Genomic DNA, 19518 nt, shown 5'->3' on the forward strand with positions numbered 1-19518 from the left:
TTGTGGCTGACTGGCCTTAAAGGTGTCTGTGGACCAGAGCACTTCCCTAATGGATCTTAATGGGTTTTATGGTGAACTCCAGGCTTCTAATGGGGTAGTATGTCTGAGGGGGATGCTGCTCCCTTGCCCTCTTGGGCCCTGTCTAGTTTCCTAATGTGACCTGAAGAGAAGAATACATAATGTATTGCTGTTTGTCTGAGTCAGAGGGTAATCCTTAGACCTATAGAAGAATTTTTGGGAGAAAGGGAGGAAGGTTGAAAATAAGGAAATGTGAGAATATGAGAATATGTAAGTGCAAAATACTTTTAAAAAGAACCCCAGGAGTTAAAGCAGCGGGAGAAAAAACATGGCATATTATTGAGGAACACTTTGGTGCTAAGCTGCTTATTGATAAAAGCACTAATCTGCCTGGCAGAAGGTAAGGAGGCTGGGTTGTGTGGTGATATAATATCTCAGCTAAAGGCAATGCCATCAGGGAGCTGAGCCTCCACACAGCTTTACCTAAAGAAGAACTCATTTTATTTATTTATTTATTTTTTTTTTTTTTTTACATAAAAGATGGAATCTGACCATGTGCCACTCACAGAAAGCATTTGAGCCTGAGGAAAAATGACAGCAACCAATAGCTTTTCATCAGATATTTCATTAAACTTGATCAATAGGGACACCATCACATTTTAATGTGCACATGGATCACCAGCATCACTTTAATCAGGTCTATTTCCCCTCTACATCAAAGAGCAAGTCAGCAGTGCTAAGCATCTTGATGACATCAAGAGGGCTGATGGCTGGCAGTCAGGACTTGCTGCACAAAAAGTTGCAATTGCTCATTCTACATAAATCAAGAACTTGTTACATTATTAGAAATGTTTTTAATGAATAATTACTACATGAAAGCTGACATAACAAATACAAGAGTGTTTGTGAGAGGTATAAAAGGTTAGAATCTTGCTATGTTCTCATTTAGCTGAGATTAGTAATGTTGTTGTTTTATGTTGGCGTGCTACAAAAGCAGTGTTACAACATTTGCCTTTGTTGAAAACACTCCACATGGCGCAATGAAAATGTTGAGCTACCTCGCCATGTTGTCAGTGTACAATCCAGGATAATCTAGAAAACACATGTAAAAGTAATATATATATCACCCTCACATATAGTATAAAAAGGTATAAAAGATGGACATAACCACCAAGAGATCACCTGCTGGTTTTAGGCCACCATCATGTTTGTATAACACGAGTGAAAGTTACTTTATCTGCTAACACTAGTTACCTTGGTTGTATATAGGTGTAACACACATATATCAGCTAATTAGTGCAAAACAAAAATACTAAAAAGTAGCAGAATTTCACTGGCCAAAAGTGAAGCTCAGACTTTTTGGATGGTCTGTACCGTTCAGCAAGCCATAGATAATTTATTAAAAATACTCCAAAATGCTCCAACAGCACACACAGCAATGATATAAGGTTAAATATCTCAAAGTACTGGATGGGACCTAGGGCTATAGCTACCTGTGTTGGGACACCTGTCAGTTACAGTGACCACGCACCTAATTCAATTATTCTGGTCCATGAGTTACAGAAATGCAAAAGAAAACTAAAAACATGCAAGCTAGTCAGCATTATTGTGAAGGGAGAAACTATCTAGAGAGGCCAAAACAAATTTTTATACCAGGCTGTAAATATGATTTTAGAACCAGCCTCATTTTTCATTTTGCAGCTCCCGAGGTTGCCCTATTGTTCACATTATGTACTTCGTAGGCACATTTTCCATCTTTTGTAAAACCTTGATTAAGGAAGACAGACTACCTGAGAAAAGGAGATCTCCAGGTAGCATTTTACAAATAAGTTTATCATCCTTTGCAAACTAAAATATTTACTTCTATCCAACCCACACATAAACTTTGCCTATTACCCACACCTGTCATATCTGCCGCATCATACTTCAGGCAAACCGTTTCAAAGGGCTAACACTAATAATTCAATCTAGGAAATGCAAATAAAATCAATCCCTATGTCCTAGTTGAAGGGATGGTTGTTAATTAGGACAAGCCTGCTAATTGAATGCACTTGCCTCTCTGCTGTCTCACTTGCCCTTAAAGGGTTTCATGCAGAGCCTTTGGAATAAATGACTCCTTTGTAACCTACTGGGAAACTTTTATTATAATATAATTATATTACATTGAGCTCAGAGTATAATATTATCTACTCACAAGAGTGTTCGTAAAGAATTTCTCATTTCCATCACTTTTAACTCTGATGATATGATTCACAAATCCATGCTACATTAAGTACATCATTTCAAACTTGTTATATTTTCGAAAGTGTATTTTGTGAACAATGCAGAAGATCATTGTTTACAAAACAGTAAAACAGTGGATGGTTGTTGTTTTTTTTTGTTGTTGTTGTTTTCCTCTTTCTCAATTAATCAATCAATTTAGCACATTTAAACAAACAACACAGGTTGACCAAAGTGTTTTACAAAGTAAAAAAAAAGTGCAGTTTAGGTGCAGAATATGTTCCATCTTTACATCACGATACATGATATACAGTAATATTCTCAACCACCTGGAGCCCTTTAACAAGCCCAGCATTCAATGCAAAGACAAAAATATGCATATTAAGGAGCACTGTACACAATAAAAAGATTTCATCTTAGTTTACTTATAGAAACTTAAAGAAACAATATAGATCCAAGGTCTGACAGCTGATTGGATAATAATTAGGATGTATCCTGGACTTTAAGTCAGCCTTTAACAGTACATGAAACAGAAAGCATCAGAAGTGTGCATGGAGGGTGCCAAGAAACTGTAAATGTGCTCAATATGACAGGCAGCCTATACATCAGTGTTTCCACATAAGCCTTGATTATTGAGGTGTGCCATCTTTTTTACTGTGCTGAGCCAGATCGCACAGCTGACATCCATCTCCGTCTACAGTAACTCAAGGTAACACACCTTCTCTATCTTGGCAAGACACTTCAAAGGATGTCTGAGGATGTTATGTGAATATTATTGGCATGTATTTCAGCCTGCCTAGCACAAATTTTTGAACATTAATTAGCAGACACATCAAAGAAGATTGTCATGGGTGAAGTTTAACGATTTTAGGCAACTGCCCACGAGCTCCATACAGTGAAATGATTGCTGGAAATAAGAAGAATAACGTAATAGTCGACAGATCAAATTGTAGTGACTTATTTATGTTATTAAGGTTTATTTTGATCATCGGCTAAAGCATTTGAGCCTTCTTGTCAGCTGCCTTGCTTGTGCACATTTTACAGAACAAAGTATATAATTGAGATTGCACACCTCTTGTTTTTTTAGACTTCCAGTAGGCAAAAGCACCCCACTTTCACTCCCTACTATTTAGAATAGATTTTTCTCCAGTCACTCCATGCAGCCATCAAATGTGCATGCATTCACTACAACCCATATCTTAATCTTAGTGTTATCGAACTTAAATGTTATATTTTTTTAGATGTTTAAATATTAATGTTTAAATGTTATATTAGATCAGTTTAGGATGACCATTAACATCTATACATTTGTAAACTGCTGTGAGATTGAGTTGTACTGCTTAAAGTGTATTAGCCCCTAATTAGTTCAGGTATTACCATCTTCATAGATGCTGCCCTTAGCTGCAGCAGTTTTCTCAGCATTGGATTTTCTTCTGGTTGATATTCATTAACTTGTTTTTTTTATGGGGTTTTTGTTTGTTTGTTTGTTTGTTTGTTTTACAGCCCAATCAAAAACAAGTGTTTTGTTCCAAATAAAGAGGATTTCAAAGAAAATAAAGTGGGGAACTTACGGAAAGTGTAGATGCTAGTTTAATAAGCAATCAAATGGTCATGCAAGGGAACTTGCATGAGAACACAGATGTATTCCTAACAACTTGGCATTGATTTATCAATTATATCGCAAATTTTTAATCACCGCATCCCAAAGGTGCTCCACTGGATTATGGTATGTGACTGTGGAAGCCTTTTGAGTCCATCCCCCAGATCATTACATCATCTGCCTGAACCACTGATACAACAAAGGGTTGGTCCATGTTATCATGTTGTTTACGCAAGATTCTGACTCTACCATCCAAATGTCACACAAGAATCAAATCAGCCTAGTTGGTAAATTTTAATGGGTGTGTGTGAAGTGTAGCTCCAGTTTCATGTTCTTAGCTGACAGGGGTGGGACCCAGTGTGGTCTTCTGAAACCCATCTGCCTCACGGTTCAGCATGTTTTGTGTTCAGAGATGCGCTTCTACATACCTTGGCTCAGTGAAGCTATTGTTTTTTAACAATAGCTTAACTGAGTTACTTCTGACATCCTGTGAACTCAAAGCAGTCTGGCCATTCCCTTCTGACCTCTGGCCTCCACCAGGCATTTTCAGCACAGAAAACTGCTGCTTACCGAATATTTTCTCTTTTTCTAATCATTCTCTGTAGATGAGATGATCGTGAATGAAAATCCCAGGAGATCAGCAGTTTCTGAAATATTCACACCAGCCCATCTGGCACCAACAACCATGCCACATTCAAACTCACTTAAAATCCCCTTTCTTTCCCATTCTGATGCTCACTTGAATCTTCAGCAGATTGTCTCAACCATGTCTACATGCTAAAATGCACTGAGTTGCTGCCATGTGGTTGACTGATTACAGTTTTGCTAATGAGCAGTTGAACAGTTGTACCTAATATGCGGGCCAGTGATTGAATTCTCTTCATACTGCAGAAAACGCAATAAAGTTCTGAGATTTGATGCTTATCAATTCACTTTTGTACAATAAACATGCAGTAATACAGAATGGTCGCAGTCCAAAGCCCACAATTTGTGGCAGTAAGTTGAACTGTTGAAAAACTGCAATGTAGAAAAGTGAAAAGCAGTTAATTAAAATGTCAGGTTTGTATGTGCTGTTTTTTAAATTATTTTTGGCAAAACAGTTATATGAAGTTTTGGTGTGAATATTCTTTTTTATGTGTACAATAGCCCTAACCATTTTTTGGGATGCATGAAGAACATTTTATTATGCTTTAATTTAATTATCATCCCAAGGGAGGTTGCCAGTTGAGTCTTTGTGTTCACCCATCCTAAACAAAATGAAATTATAAGCACACTGTCTCTTAAAGCAGCGGTCCTCAACCTTTTTTGCGCCACGGACCGGTTTATGCCCGACAATATTTTCACGGACCGGCCTTTAAGGTGTCGCGGATAAATACAACAAAATAAAACTAGTACCGGTACCGAAAAAAAGAAGATTTATTCATAACACACGTGAAAAGACCCAGGAAAACCGAGTTAACGATAAAAACGATAACAAAATAACACTGAAAACTGATAAAAACCTTGAAAACCATACATTTCACACCTGAGCCTCAACTCTCGCGGCCCGGTACCAAACGACTCACGGACTGGTACTGGTCCGAGGCCCGGGGGTTGGGGACCGCTGTCTTAAAGCAATGCTTCAGCAAAAAATAACGAACAGGCTCTGATGTCTCTGAATTCCTTCTCTAACAGCAAAGACAGTATGGAAGTAGCTCGAGTGCTTACAAAAGACCTGTATGTATCTGGGCAAAAAAAACTGCATGGAATTTGGTATTTTCTGTTTTCCTACACTAAACTGGAGTGCAACACTTTGCTTATTATTGTGCTCATTCAAATGCCAAGTTCACATTCAGTCAAAACTCTATTATATTTTTGTATTTTTTGTCTCCTCTGTAATACAGTAAGACCTGTGAGTCCTTACCTAGCAGTTACATAGGCTTAGAGATATATTTAATACAGAGCCTTTATATATCCTATAAAGTTGTCTCATTCATACACCCACAGCTTAGCTACACATAGGAAAAGTCATAGCACCTTTTGCATCATCTCATTCTCTGTTCAGCTTCAGAGACACAAATTCAGACAAAGCCTCTGTTTCTTGCTTTTCCCAAAATTCTCCTATGTTTGTCAGTTCCAACTGTACATCACTTTGTGCTGTCACCTGTTTGCCAGGCTGTTTTTTTTATCAGCAATTAGTCACAGTATAGGCAGAAGGCTGCATGCTACCAGGCTATGTTACCTTCCTGACTTTGACCATTTTTCTTGTTGCGTGTTTGCCTTTTACAGTAACTGCCTGTACCTGTCTAAAATTTTAGGTGATCTCGAGTGCTATAAAGCTACAGGTTCTACTGTGAATGTCTAAACCACTCTCCTTGATGAGGACTACAAGCCTCAAATTATTTAAGCCAATCGTGTCAGTATTTTAATCAAACTTACTATGTGGACTCAAACACAGTAATGTATTGAACAAAGAGAATAACAAGAGAGATGATGGCCAATGTGGTTATTGTTAGGTACGCTTAGCCAATGGGCTCCCCTTGACTATCTGGGCCTGGCATGTTTAAACTTGAGCATTTCTTTCAACAAACTTTTTGGTCGACATTTTAACCAACCATTATTACCAAAAAATGTAAATATTAAAAAATATTTTCCAAACTGTTAAGAAAAATGAATCAAATAATGAGAAATTGAAATGATAATTAATAGAGCTCACCAGTTTTTTGGTTTTTGTTTTTTTTGGGGGGGCTGGGTGGCATGTACATGTACATGTTGTACAACTTCCCCATCCACCCCCCCCCCCACAGGAAAAACTATGCTTTATAAAAAGGTAGGTGCAAAATTATACACTACTGCATTTCTTAAGAAATAAACTGCTCTGAACTAAGATCACTGTGGCATTTTTTTTTCTTTATTATCTGGCTGTATTAAGTTATGAAGGAGCAGCATCAAATGTGCAGTGCTTTCACTACAATGCAATACTGATGCAGTGTATTGAATCATGCATTGACACTATAAAACAGTAAGAAAACATGCCGTGCAGGCAGGGCAAATTACTCCACCATTACCTCACTTTCCTTCTAGCCTTCTTTTTCTGAGTAATCAGCCAGGGCAAATATGTGGTGCACAAAGAGCTGTTTGTGTGTTTGTGTACTTGCCTGTGTGTGTGTGTGTGTGTGTGTGTGTGTGAATGAGAGAGTTGGTCTGTGGGTGAGTATGTCTGCGTGTGTGCCTGTGTCTGTTTGTAAAATACTGGGAGGCAGATTGGAAAGTGAGATAGGAAAAGATAATTTAGCAGCACGCCATGCTTTCCCAACTATTCAGTAAAATGCAGATGACAAATTTTCAGTGATTTCATGGTTCCACTGGTCTTCAGTAAAAATAAGCATAAGACAAATCTGCGGAATCGTGCATACGAACATATCACACACAAATCGGTGATTTATCACTATTTTCGCACCTTAATTTGTTTGTGCTTCACAAACAAATTGAAAACTGCCCCTAACCATGTATATGAAAAAATGAAAAAAAGCCCTGGCTGTTTTAGCAAACATACACACAACTCGTTAAAATGAATACATCCATCACTACTACTACTACTACTACTACTATGATTACTATAACTACTACTATAATGAATCATGCTGACTATTATTCTTATGATTATTTATAAAACTTGAATTCCCATTAGCTTCTCCATTGTGGTTGCTAGTATCTTTGGGGCCCGAAAATGTTCCTATGTCAAATGTATGTATTATATATTTTTTAAAGTTACAGTGAAGTCCGTAAATCGCAGACTGTGGTCAACTGAATTCTTTTTTCTTACCCTCCCGAATTTAAGTGCATAATCCTAGCTACGGTGAATGCTGTAGGACAAACATATTTTAGTCTCCCTGCTGAGATCAAAGCATTAAATAACATTCAACTGTACCCCATAATGCAACTGCCAGCCTATTAAATGTATATGATTTCCTTATATTATTAATCGATTACTTCTTTTTGTTATAATACAATTTAGTTGTCATATTTCTTAATCTACACTAGCGTCTTCTGTCAGAAATACATCATCATTTCTAAGGAATCTCTTTAGCCTTGTCTCAGTAAAGCATTGCTAATCTTAATTTATCATCAAGACAGGGTTCCTTCCCTGAGCGCTTCCTAAGTGGAACCCTTTCACGCATAGTGGCCACTACAGTGGACAGCTATTCAAAGGCTGTTTTCTTATATTTGTGTCAGTGTTGATGGTATACTTGCACATAAACCACTACATTGGGCACTGATGTGTCACTCCATACCCTGCCACCCACTGGTTGTTTAATGTTACTATAGATGTATGACGTATTTCATTGTAATTATTGTTATTTAACCCTTTCATACATGAATTGAAAAAACCTCAATCAAGATTTTTTGCTTAAGTATTTTTATTCATATTTTCATGGCTAAAGATTAATAAAAATACTTAAGAAAAAAATCCTGATTGAGGTTGTCATAATTCATGTATAAAAGGGTTAACAGATACATTAGATCATCCATAAACAGGGTTACAGCCCTATTTGCAAGATTTCCCCACATAATGGGGCGATTGTGGCTCAAGAGTTAGGAGTTCGCCTTGTAATTGGAAGGTTGCCGGTTCGAGTCCCAGCTTGGACAGTTTCGGTCATTGTGTCCTTGGGCAAGACACTTCACCCGTTGCCTACTGGTGGTGGTCAGAGGGCCCGGTGACGCCAGTGTCCGGCAGCCTCACCTCTGTCAGTGCGCCCAGGGTGGCTGTGGCTGCAACGTAGCTTGCCATCACCAGTGTGTGAATGGGTGGATGACTGGATGTGTAAAGCGCTTTGGGGTCCTTAGGGACTAGTAAAGCGCTATACAAATACAGGCCATTTACCATAATTCTGACCAATTTAACATCATTCAAAAATAAATCCATATCAAATTTCCATAACTTCTACAAAGGACAATGCTATTTTACAGATTTTGACAATTTTGTTTTCCAAGTTCAAATTATGAATGCTGAACCCAACTGCCACAGACCCTGATCATATTATTTTATTATTTACAAATGTGATTAGTGCACATAGAGATTTTATTACTACGGTCATTTAAAGAAACTGTTGACCTTGTCACAATTTGAGGAAAGTTTAGAGATCCCTGTAACTTAGATAAGGTTTATTTCTAAATGAACAGTACTTATTAAGAAATTAAGATTCATTAAGGTTGATAGAAACCAATAAAAGTTCAGGTCACCAGGAAGAAAAAGAAAATTCTATTCTGTTACATTACACTTAAATTTTCAAAATACTGTATATTAGAATTAGGTGGTCTGTAACAACAGCCTATAAAATAGGCATAAATGTTAAAAATAAATCTTTAACCAAAAATTCTCAATCTCTGGACTCATTAAACATTTTTTATTGCTGTTCCTGGAGATAAAAAGCAACGCCTACACCAAATTTATTTCTGTCTGCCCTGTACAACTTGTAACCACTTACAGCCAGCTCAGAGTCATTGCAGCTTGAATCAAGATTAATTTCAGGCAGAGCCACGATGTGAATATTTTTCACTGATACCAGTGACTTCATCATTCCTATTTCTTCAAACGTGCAATAATCAAGCCCTTTTCAGACAGGCTTGTTGAAAAATACACATTATTAACTTTACCTACAAAAGGAATGGTAATATATGATGATATGAAGATACCATGCCATTGTTGTTTGTAGACAGAATGATTAATTTTGGCAAAATGCTATTAGCACTGCATCTAAAGGACGAGATCAAAGACCCAGGGCTAATTTGGCCAGTACTTGCTGTTTTCTAAAACACCATAAGTCGTAAAATGTTCAGAATTACAATTAATCAAAAACATTTTTTAAAAAAACCCTGAACAGAATACTAAATGGAAAACTGTAGGCTTCAACGGTATTAAAAATGCCATATCATTCCTGGATGACATCATTACAGTCATTTTCTTAAGTCAGTTTCTTGGCACTATCACATTTTTTTAATTAATTAATTAATTTCATTTTTCATTGCAGTGAGGTTCTCATCTTGAGCTGACAGATTACGTGCTCCTTCCCCTTCACTGTTTTCTTCTTTTTTATAGAATGTTTGATTGCCAAACTTTTTTTTCCCCGAGTCACAGTGCCTGTCTCAGGGGGAAACAACATTCAGAACCCCCATTATTTCAGCCACAGACTTTTTTTTTCAACAATCCTCAGTCTGGTGGAAACATTTGTGGGAATCTGTGTCTTTTGACTTCCTCTTTGCACTTTCTTCATTTGGACTTTCTCTTGCTTCCTTACTTCAGTGAAGCGTACAGGGTTTTCTCTTTCATTCTTTCTTTCTTTCATTCTGTGCTTTTATTGCCACTAATTTCCCCACTTAACCTAGAGGTAAATGCATTTTCTTATATAGATAATGTCATGTGCAGATAGTATGCGTGTATACAGATTGCACCAATCTGTTAGTTCAGAATGATTCTGTTTTGCTAACATGCCTATAGTGATGAGGGCAAAAAGGGGCAGTGCACATGCTCGATTAATCTGATAGTAATTTTACGCACTTGTTTTTCGTGCACGGTAAGAAGACTTCCAAACACACCTAAGTAATTGAGGGCCAGTGTGTCACAGTCTCAAAGAACAAGTGCAAATTGTGCTTCCAGCCTCATCTGTAATATACCTCGGCTGACTTCAAATACCCGCATTGGACTAAATCGGGCTAATCCCAGCTCAAAGGGATGCCTAAAGTTCACAAAGTGTGGGCCCTTCTTAACAAAGAAGCAGGTTAATTAAGACTCACACTGACTCACTCTACTACCCTCTACCACATGTGGGCATGGAGATGAACAAGTAAGCCAGAGCTGGACAAAATTCATCCTCATTGAATGAATAGAACATTTTATCAGCATGCGTTGATGCATAAAAAATACAGTGACGCAGTAATGATTGTTGTGTAACAGATGATTTTCAGTCCTTCCTGACTTTCATTTTGCTTTTTGTTCATATGTAAGATTCTCATTAAATGAAGTGTGAAAAAAGGTGCCAGCTCTTGGACCCAACAGAGCTAATTATCAGGTCTAATGGCTAACGTGAGTCACTGGTTTCTCTAGCAACCATCATGCAATATCACACATTCAAAGGTGATGAGGGGGTAAACTACAAAAGGTGCAACCTTGAGCGGCCTGGATTTAGAAATGTGCAGCTTACAATGTTGTATTTTCAAAATACAACTATGTACCAACATTTGCTTTGCTATGTTACTTTCGTGACTACTACTATTCATTTGCTTTATTTTGTCCAAATGGATTACACTGGGTAAAACACACTTATTTAAAATATTCATATTCTGTTAATAAAATAAAAAGTTTCCTTTTAAATCTTAAGAATCAAGGAACCACTATTTGTATGGATAGTAACTTCACATGCAGTAATCAGTACAATATATTGTTTGCCCAAGAATAAAATTGTGGCATATATCTAAAAATGGCTTAACTTGCCAAGACCCTGAGGAAAATTCCTAGTGTCCCTACTTTAATTACAACAATACCCAAACAGGTGCAAGAAGAAACTGTAAGAACCTCTATGCATATTCAGTACAGTGAGGCTATAACACCCCACTATTTGAAGTCTCCCACATGTTTGTTTGAATCTAGTATAGAACCATTTGGGCTGTCTATGATGCTACATTAGTGCTCAGTAATTTTCCTTGATCTAAAACTTTCTAATTTAGCCTTTGATGAGTGTTATTCTAAAGGGTGTTGACAAAGGACCACAGAGGAATGAAGCTGGGCTTCTTTAGTGCCTATCATCCTTTTTCCACCTCTGATGCAATGGTTCTCAGAAGCTTTGGAGCTAGTTGGCAGCAAAAGCACTGTCCATGTTACTGAATGTTATTGCTTGTAGACACATGGAATGCAAAATTAGAAGTATGATTAGTGGCGTTGAGTGTCTGTTGCTGTTTCTTTTTTGCGAAACATTACATCCTGGAAACAGCATTTTAGGAATATTTGCAGAAGTGGGTTAATCTAAAACAATTACAGGGCTGAAACATTCTCCACAGAGTCTTGGGAAAAGATCAAAATGTTTCTGAACTGATAGCAGTACTAGCTCCTGGTGTAGGAAACTAAACAAATATTATTTTGCACATATAGCTGGCACATGCTTAGGTAATATGATGATCTAATTAGCACATCTGAAACATCTGTTCGGGTTCTTGAGTAATATAGTACTTTAATATTCTACTATTCAGCCTTGGGCTGTTCATTAATCCAGCATATTAATGTAGAGATGCTTCTGATAAGTTCAAATAGAGAAGATGAAAAAGTAATCATTTTGTAATGACCAGCTCCACAAATAAGTTCAAAATGAAGAGTTAAGTAGGTGCAGCAAATAAGACAATATTTTACCTGCAAATAAATACTAATGCATGTATGACAGTCTTTAATTACACTACATCTAATTTTACATTATCAGTCTATTTGCACCTGCAATCTAAACCTGGGCAAATATTTTCATCTTTTAAATATATCTCTGCAATCAACGTCTAATACCACTAACACACTCACAAACACATTCACACACTTTTATATCAGTTTTTTTGATCAATTTGTTTAATATCCGCTCAGATGCCACCTGACAATAGATTTGTGTTCAGAAGGAAACTGTCTCTAATTAAAGCCTAAAGCATGAAGATACTGCTTGAAACAAAAAAATATCATTAAATGCTTGTAATGTTTCATATGCTCATAATCCCTGAACATACACGCTGGAAATTTGAGACTTTGAGATTTGACAAAAAAAAAAATAGACATCTGACCATATTGGGGAAACAAAAAAACAAAACTAGTTGTTGAGTGCAGCACAGTTAATTAAAACAATGGCACCACTCTAGATCTGTCACATCACTTGGCAGTTGCTTTAATTATATATTTTGGTCAATCTGTTCTTCCTGATGTGAGAGGGGATGCCATACACGAGACAACATCTGCTGAGGTATGTTACATGAGCTTCAACATCTGTCCATGTTTTTAAACAGCCTGTCACTCACTTGAGTCATGTTGCATATGTATTTATGCGATCATATTGAGAAAGCACACACACAGTACTGTTAAATGCTGAGAGCTTACATCTGTGCCAGACACAATTAACACTCTTAGATTAAGGAGCAAATCTACACACAAACAGAGAGATTGGCACTACACACAAACACCCAGACACACCCTGTGGCTTGCAGTCATTTTGGTCCCTTATGTTGTCCATCAAGAAGACAGTGGTGACTGTTCTCTAAACTGACTCCACCCACAACGGCTTGTGATCACCTAAGCTGTCAACTAACATCTGCTAAAACTACCAACAAGCCAACTGTGAGACTGGCTCTGAAGATATCTCCACAGAAAATGTGTCACCTACACATGTTCAGAACTCAGCGGCATGTTTTCCCCTTCTATTTTTGCTAATTTTTATGTGGCAAACGTTATCTGCAAAGCCTTGGAGAATGTCAAACTGTTTTGTACGGCTGAAATGTAGGAAGTGTCTTGAAAGCTCATGTCAACTCGTCCTGGTTGAAAATAAATAGTTTACATCAATGTCAAATATTTTCAGTACTAAATAATGGCCATCCTTTGAATGCCACAGTAGCGACATGAATAAAGTATTGTTAGATCTAGTTGGTGTGTGTTTCACAAATATATCACTTTTCACTCAGTGTGGTTCAGAGAAATCAGTCATGTTAGGTTGCTAATCATACTCTCAGTTTTTGAATTTGTGGTTGTTTGTGATGGAATGCCCCTGCGCAAGGCTGTCTTTGGTGCTGGGTATTCTTTGAAGTTGTGTTATCAGCAGCTTACCTCTCACTGACACTAGCTGTTTTTTTTTCCATGTTGAACGTGAGTTCAGCACATATTTAACTAAAGAAGTAAATAAATAAAAACCACAGATCCATTTCAGTGGCTCAAGCATGGCTGTGTAACTGGTGGGATCAAGACATCTGGACATGTTTCTGTATAATAAGGGATGTTCTCCTATATAAGGGTAATGATAATCTGCCTTATCCCCTCCTGCACACAAATTTATATTTGTGTAGTCCAAGACACACATTTACACAGTTGCAGATGACACAGAAACCCAGAGACACACTAGCTTTCTAGCCTTACACTCTAAAATCTTTCTGTTTGTAATCCCTTCTGACTCTATTAATATTTCTGTTTCCATGGTGATTCAAGCCCAAATGTTGTACAGATAAGAGGAGATAAGAGCATAAGGAGCAGGGAGATAAGAGCAAGTGACCTGCCGAGATCACTACAGAGCACTAGAGGTCAAGCAGAAGAGCAGAAGTAAGTAAGTGAGAACAGACCATCCCTGCTCAACTCTTCTGCCAACCTGACAAAATCTCATTTTTTAGCAGTGCCACAATTGAGCAAATACTTGCAGCAACTTTCTTTCTGTCTATGCAATTTTACATATATACATGCCTTACCCAGAGAAGCAAAACAAACAGTTACTAGTAAGAGAAAGAAATGATTTGGTCTGTTCTTCGTATATCATCACACACAATTTACAGTTATGCACTGAGTAAAACAGCCAGTAACAAATTTGTACTAAATTTTTAACTATCGTTTTACATTTTTACAATCCAGATAGATGGCACACTGACAAAAATGGCATTCACATAATTCAAATTTGGGACTGTTATTGTCAAAGTAAATCATATCAAATTACTAGAACTGCCAAAGTAGTCATGAATGAGAGTTGTTGAATCTGTGATATGTTTTCAGGACTGTAGATGATAAGAATAAAATATTGCAAGTCTTATAATTAAATCACTGCTTTTCAACATTCTCACAAAATACACCAATCCAATCACCCATTCCTCAGACAGACCTTACTATGCGCTTGAGATAACTGTACCTGTTTGTTGTTATACTTCAGTTGGCCCGTCTTGTAGCTGTAATCTGAGTACTGGTCTGAGCCAGTGGAATTGTCGTCTCCTCCTGTTCCTACGAAGGTGTTGGTGGCAGGGAGGTCCTGGACCACCTGATGCTTCTGTGAGGCAGATGGCGATTGGGCTTGCAGCTGGATGGAGGGTAAAGGGGAGTTGGAACGGTAGTGTCTGCCTATATCAGGGCTTCCTGGTGAATATGTTAAAGGCAGATGTATCCTGGGGCTATCATTGACTCCATCAAGGTTGAACTTCAGACTTTTTTGAAGGCTGACCTCTTCGTCTTCCCCGAGTGGTTTTGGAGACTTCTGAGGTTTGCCTTTCCGTCCACGTTTGCCTTTGGTGTTTTTTGGGGCCTGTTTGGGTGCATATAAGTCCTTGGTTTCCTTTTTGCCAGCTTGATATCCACTCTTGGTCTCTCTTTGGATGCGGTGGCGAATAAATACCACCACCAAGATCAACATTACAACACCTGCTACACCAGCAAGGCTTCCAAACAATATATTACTACGCTGAGCAGCAAAACCATTGTCGGGATCACCAGCAATGTCCCTGTCCAGTGGAGTGTAAAGACTGTGTCCCACTAAGGCTTCCACTAAGCTGACATTTGAAATGGTTTCATTGACATAGATGTGGACCAGGGCAGTAGCGTGGCGTGCAGGCTTCCCCTTGTCACTTACTCGCACCACTAGGCGATGTAATCCACCATGTTTGCGTGTCATCTCCTTTGCTAGAGTGATCTCTCCACTTGAGGGGGAAATGCGAAATAACTGGTAAGGGTTTCCACCAGCGATACTGAACACCAGCTCTGCATTAGGGCCATTGTCCAGGTCCTCAGCTTCCACTACTTCAACGTGGCTATCTGGGGAGGCTAGAGGTGATAAGCGTCTGAAGGAAGAGTTGGAGGGCTTAGTTATCACGGGATCATTGTCATTTTCATCCAGTACATTGATTGTAACACCCACATATGAAGACCTCGGTGGCTCTCCTCCATCCACTGCTTTTAGACGGAAATTATAGCTGCTTTCTTTCTCCCTGTCAAACGAGATGCTTGAGAGAATAGTTCCTGTTCCATTTTGAACAACAAACTTTCCTTCATCAGGCTCTACAGAGAGGTGAACGTGGGCATTCTCGCCTTTGTCCATATCTAGGACTGTCACCATACCAACTGGACTCAGAGGTGGCATGTTTTCCAAGACTGAAAAACTGTAGCCACTAAGCATGAATTTGGGATCATTGTCATTGCGGTCTATTACTTTTATTACAACAGTTGCTGTTCCTTTATGGACAGGAGACCCTTTATCTGCTGCAGTGACACGAAACTCATATTGTTCTTTGTGTTCACGATCAAGAGAGCTTTTGGCTCTTACTTCGCCTGTATTTGGGTCAATCTCAAACAAGCCTTTGATGGATGAATCTGGCAAAATATTATAGAGAAGTTCGGCATTAGTGCCGCTGTCAGCATCTGTGGCTATAACATCTAAAATTTTTTCTCCTGGTTGGTTTTCTTCAGCAAAATCAACCTCAAACAAGGTAGGGGAAAATATTGGAGAGTTATCGTTCACATCAGTCACTTGAACTTTCAAAGAGTTTGTACTAGAGAGTGCTGGGTTTCCAGAATCTACAGCCACAATCTCTACTCGGTAATCTCTAACTCTTTCATAGTCAAGAGGCGTGGTGGTCTGTAGGAAATACTTCCTCTTGTTGTCACTGGTTGAGTCACTGGCAGGGCGAAGCTGAAATGGCACATCACCTGCTACCACACAAGTGACCACAGCATTTTCTCCCTCATCTTTGTCAGATACTTGAACTAAAGCAACAGCTGTTCCCACTGGCATGTCTTCGGAAATATTTGCCACTCCTTCACTGTGAGTCACAAGGCCAATCCCACGAATCTCCACAGCTGGAGCATTGTCATTTTGGTCAGTCACTTCAATGGTTACAAATGTCTTAGAGCTTTTAGGCTGAGGGCCTTTATCCCTTGCTATCACATAGAAGGACAAGCTGCTGATTTCCTCCCTGTCCAGTGGTCCTTTGACATAGATGATGCCAGTGGACCGATCAATTCGTAAGAGTTTCGGCACTGGATCTACTGCCTGGTGAAGGGTGTACTCAATTTCTCCATTCGGGCCCATGTCAGAGTCGTTTGCTTTAACCTGTAATCAAAACATATTCAATGGTTAAAGGCATTAAATATGTGCAACAGTTACTGTTGTAACTAATGTTAGTTACAACACTAACAACACTAACACTAGTGTTAGTGTTGTAACTAATGAATCATTGGTCACTGAATAAATTAATCCAGGAACAGCATGTAGATAACTTTGTTTTGGCTATTGCTTTTCCTCTGTTTTTTGATAGTTACATCACTAGCCTGCTTTTCTCTTTTTTCTAGGATTCAATGAAAGGTTGTAAATTATTAGGCCTGACATTTCCTTCATGATAATCAGTGTAAATTTGCAGCAACATGCTGTGAAAATCCTGCACAGAGCAATTTATACTCCGAAAATAATATCTCACACTGTTCTGCAACTACATTGTCAATACAAGATATAAGCATGTATTACCTGTAGAAGGATAATGAGCTAATGCTCTCTTCAAAAATATATTGAAAAAGGTAAAATCCAAAATTTAAAACTATACATTTATTCAGAAAGACATTGCTGGTTGCAATTTAACTTTGCAATCCAGACTACAACATTATACAAAAAAAGTTTTTAAATTACCTGCAACACAGAGTGTCCGACAGGGCTATTTTCCGAAACCTCTGCCTCATAGGTGGACTTTTCAAACTTGGGAGCATTATCATTGGCATCAGTCACCACCACTCTGAGTAATGCACTGCTGTAGCGCTGAGGGTTTCCTCCGTCCACTGCCTTTATGGTGAGGTCATAAGAATCCTTTAACTCACGATCTAGGTTGCCCAGGACAATGAGCTGTGGGAGCTTCCCTCCCCTGTCATCAGCCACTTGCAAACCAAACAGGGTTGCAGCATCTGGCCCTGCAGTCAGCGCATAGTCAGCTACCCCATTCCTGTCAGAGTCCCTGTCTGTAGCTAGAGGTATGGAGAATAACGCTCCCATGATCGTGTTCTCGGGGACTGAGATGGTAAGCACAGAAGAAGGAAATTGGGGGGTGTTGTCATTGATGTCCTGTACTTCAATGCGTCCTTCAATAAGCCGTGGGCTCTGGTTTTGTATCAGATCAGTCACTGATACTTCAAATTCCAGGTAGCAGGGTTTACCCTTAGCCAGGGAGCGACAGTCCCTCAGGGTTTCTCTGTCTATGGGAATCTCTGTGGTGTAAATATCCCCTGTCTTTCCATCGACACGAAGATAAGGGGCACCCACCTCTAGCTTGTAAAGGTGACCTGAGTCTGGCAGTCCCTGGTCTGCTGCCAGGCTACCTATAAGAGTATTTGGAGGTTGCTCCTCCTGGACCCGGTACAGGATACTGCCTTCAGCAGAGCCACAGTGCAGCACCACGACCCAACACAATATCACTTGTAAATTCAGTTCCATTAGGTCATCAGACGATCTGCCTGTAAAATGAAAAAACACAATATGGGTCAAAAAGCTGGTTCCCTTTCTGCTGAAACCTAGCTTCATAAAGCAATATTTACATAGCTGTTACTTTTTATTTAATTATTCAAAAATGAAAAAAAAAAAAAAAAACTAACAGAGGGTCAAAGTGAAACATTAGACAGGGGAAGCAAGCAGCACTGTGTTTTTGAATAATGACTCTACAGCTATAAAATTAATCGTTTTGGGTTTTTTTTCAATAACTTGCAGTAAAACATACAGCATACCTAGAAGCACAACACAATAATTAGACAACAACAATAACAAAGAGAAAATAGGGCATTTAAAAAAAAATGCAATCATAGCTATCCCAGCATGGCTTCTTTTCAGTCTCAGAGCTTCAAGAGTTTCAATGAATATCTCAGCTTTATGAAATTCATGGAAAAATGAATGTAGGAACAAGAAATTATATCTTGTGAGCTTACATCCAAAACAAACTTGAGGGCCAGTGTGGATTGTTTCAGCTGAATAATCAAATAAAAATGTAATACAAAAACTCACAGCCTAAGAGACTCATTATTTCTGTATTACACAGCTAGACATTGAGTAGGGAAGCAATGTAGCTCTAAAATAACCTATGGTTTGAAACCCATGCTCAAGAATACACCCTTACGAGCGAGCCAAGATTTTGTCTGCTGAGAGAAATGAAATATTTGACCAATTTGTTTACCCAAGAGGCGTCTGACAATGAACACTTGCATACTAAAGGTCATAGAGTCAAATTTCTTTCTCATGCCAATTATGCAACTTTGCTACTATCATCACATCCAGCTTCCACCTGACATTGCACAATGCAGACATTTCCACACTCCATTGCCACTGGCTAGCTCAAACACTGTAATTATTATGTTTGATTTTGAACCTTTCAACTCTACAATTATGACCCATTATTTTAGTGTCTTCTTTGATCTTTACTCCCTCTAGCAAAAGACTTCTGTTTTTTTTCATGCTGCAATGATTTTAGAGTATAATTATTTCCTCTCTCTCTCTTTCTTTCTGTGTGTGTGTATATGCATGTGTGTGTGTTTGAGTCCTATTGGTAATTGAAATAGGAGCAATCATTGGGGTTAAGTATCAAGGTCTCATGCTCTGGAAAACTTCATCGTGAAAACAGTTAAAAAAAATTGTGTGTCTGCTGAATCAGTGAGTGTCCACTTACTAATCAAGTAGAGTTCATTTCAGTGCATC

The 19518-nt window shown here is 38.5% G+C and overlaps 1 protein-coding gene across 1 annotated transcript in view; it reads right to left on the reverse strand.

The window, feature by feature from the left end:
- Window positions 1–19518, reverse strand: part of pcdh1a (protocadherin 1a) — a 100517-nt gene that overhangs the window by 73736 nt on the left and 7263 nt on the right. Inside the window, exons 2-3 of the mRNA XM_084941809.1 lie at window positions 17476–18290; window positions 14719–16905 (exon numbers count right to left, since the gene is read on the reverse strand). Of these exons, the coding sequence (XP_084797935.1) occupies window positions 14719–16905; window positions 17476–18270 (2982 nt within the window). The 5' untranslated portion in view covers window positions 18271–18290. The remainder of the gene's footprint in view (window positions 1–14718; window positions 16906–17475; window positions 18291–19518) is intronic.

Source organism: Perissodus microlepis, chromosome 10 (genome assembly GCF_051167445.1).
Source record: "Perissodus microlepis isolate ML-2025 ecotype Zambia chromosome 10, ASM5116744v1, whole genome shotgun sequence".
NCBI classification, from domain to species: domain Eukaryota; kingdom Metazoa; phylum Chordata; class Actinopteri; order Cichliformes; family Cichlidae; genus Perissodus; species Perissodus microlepis.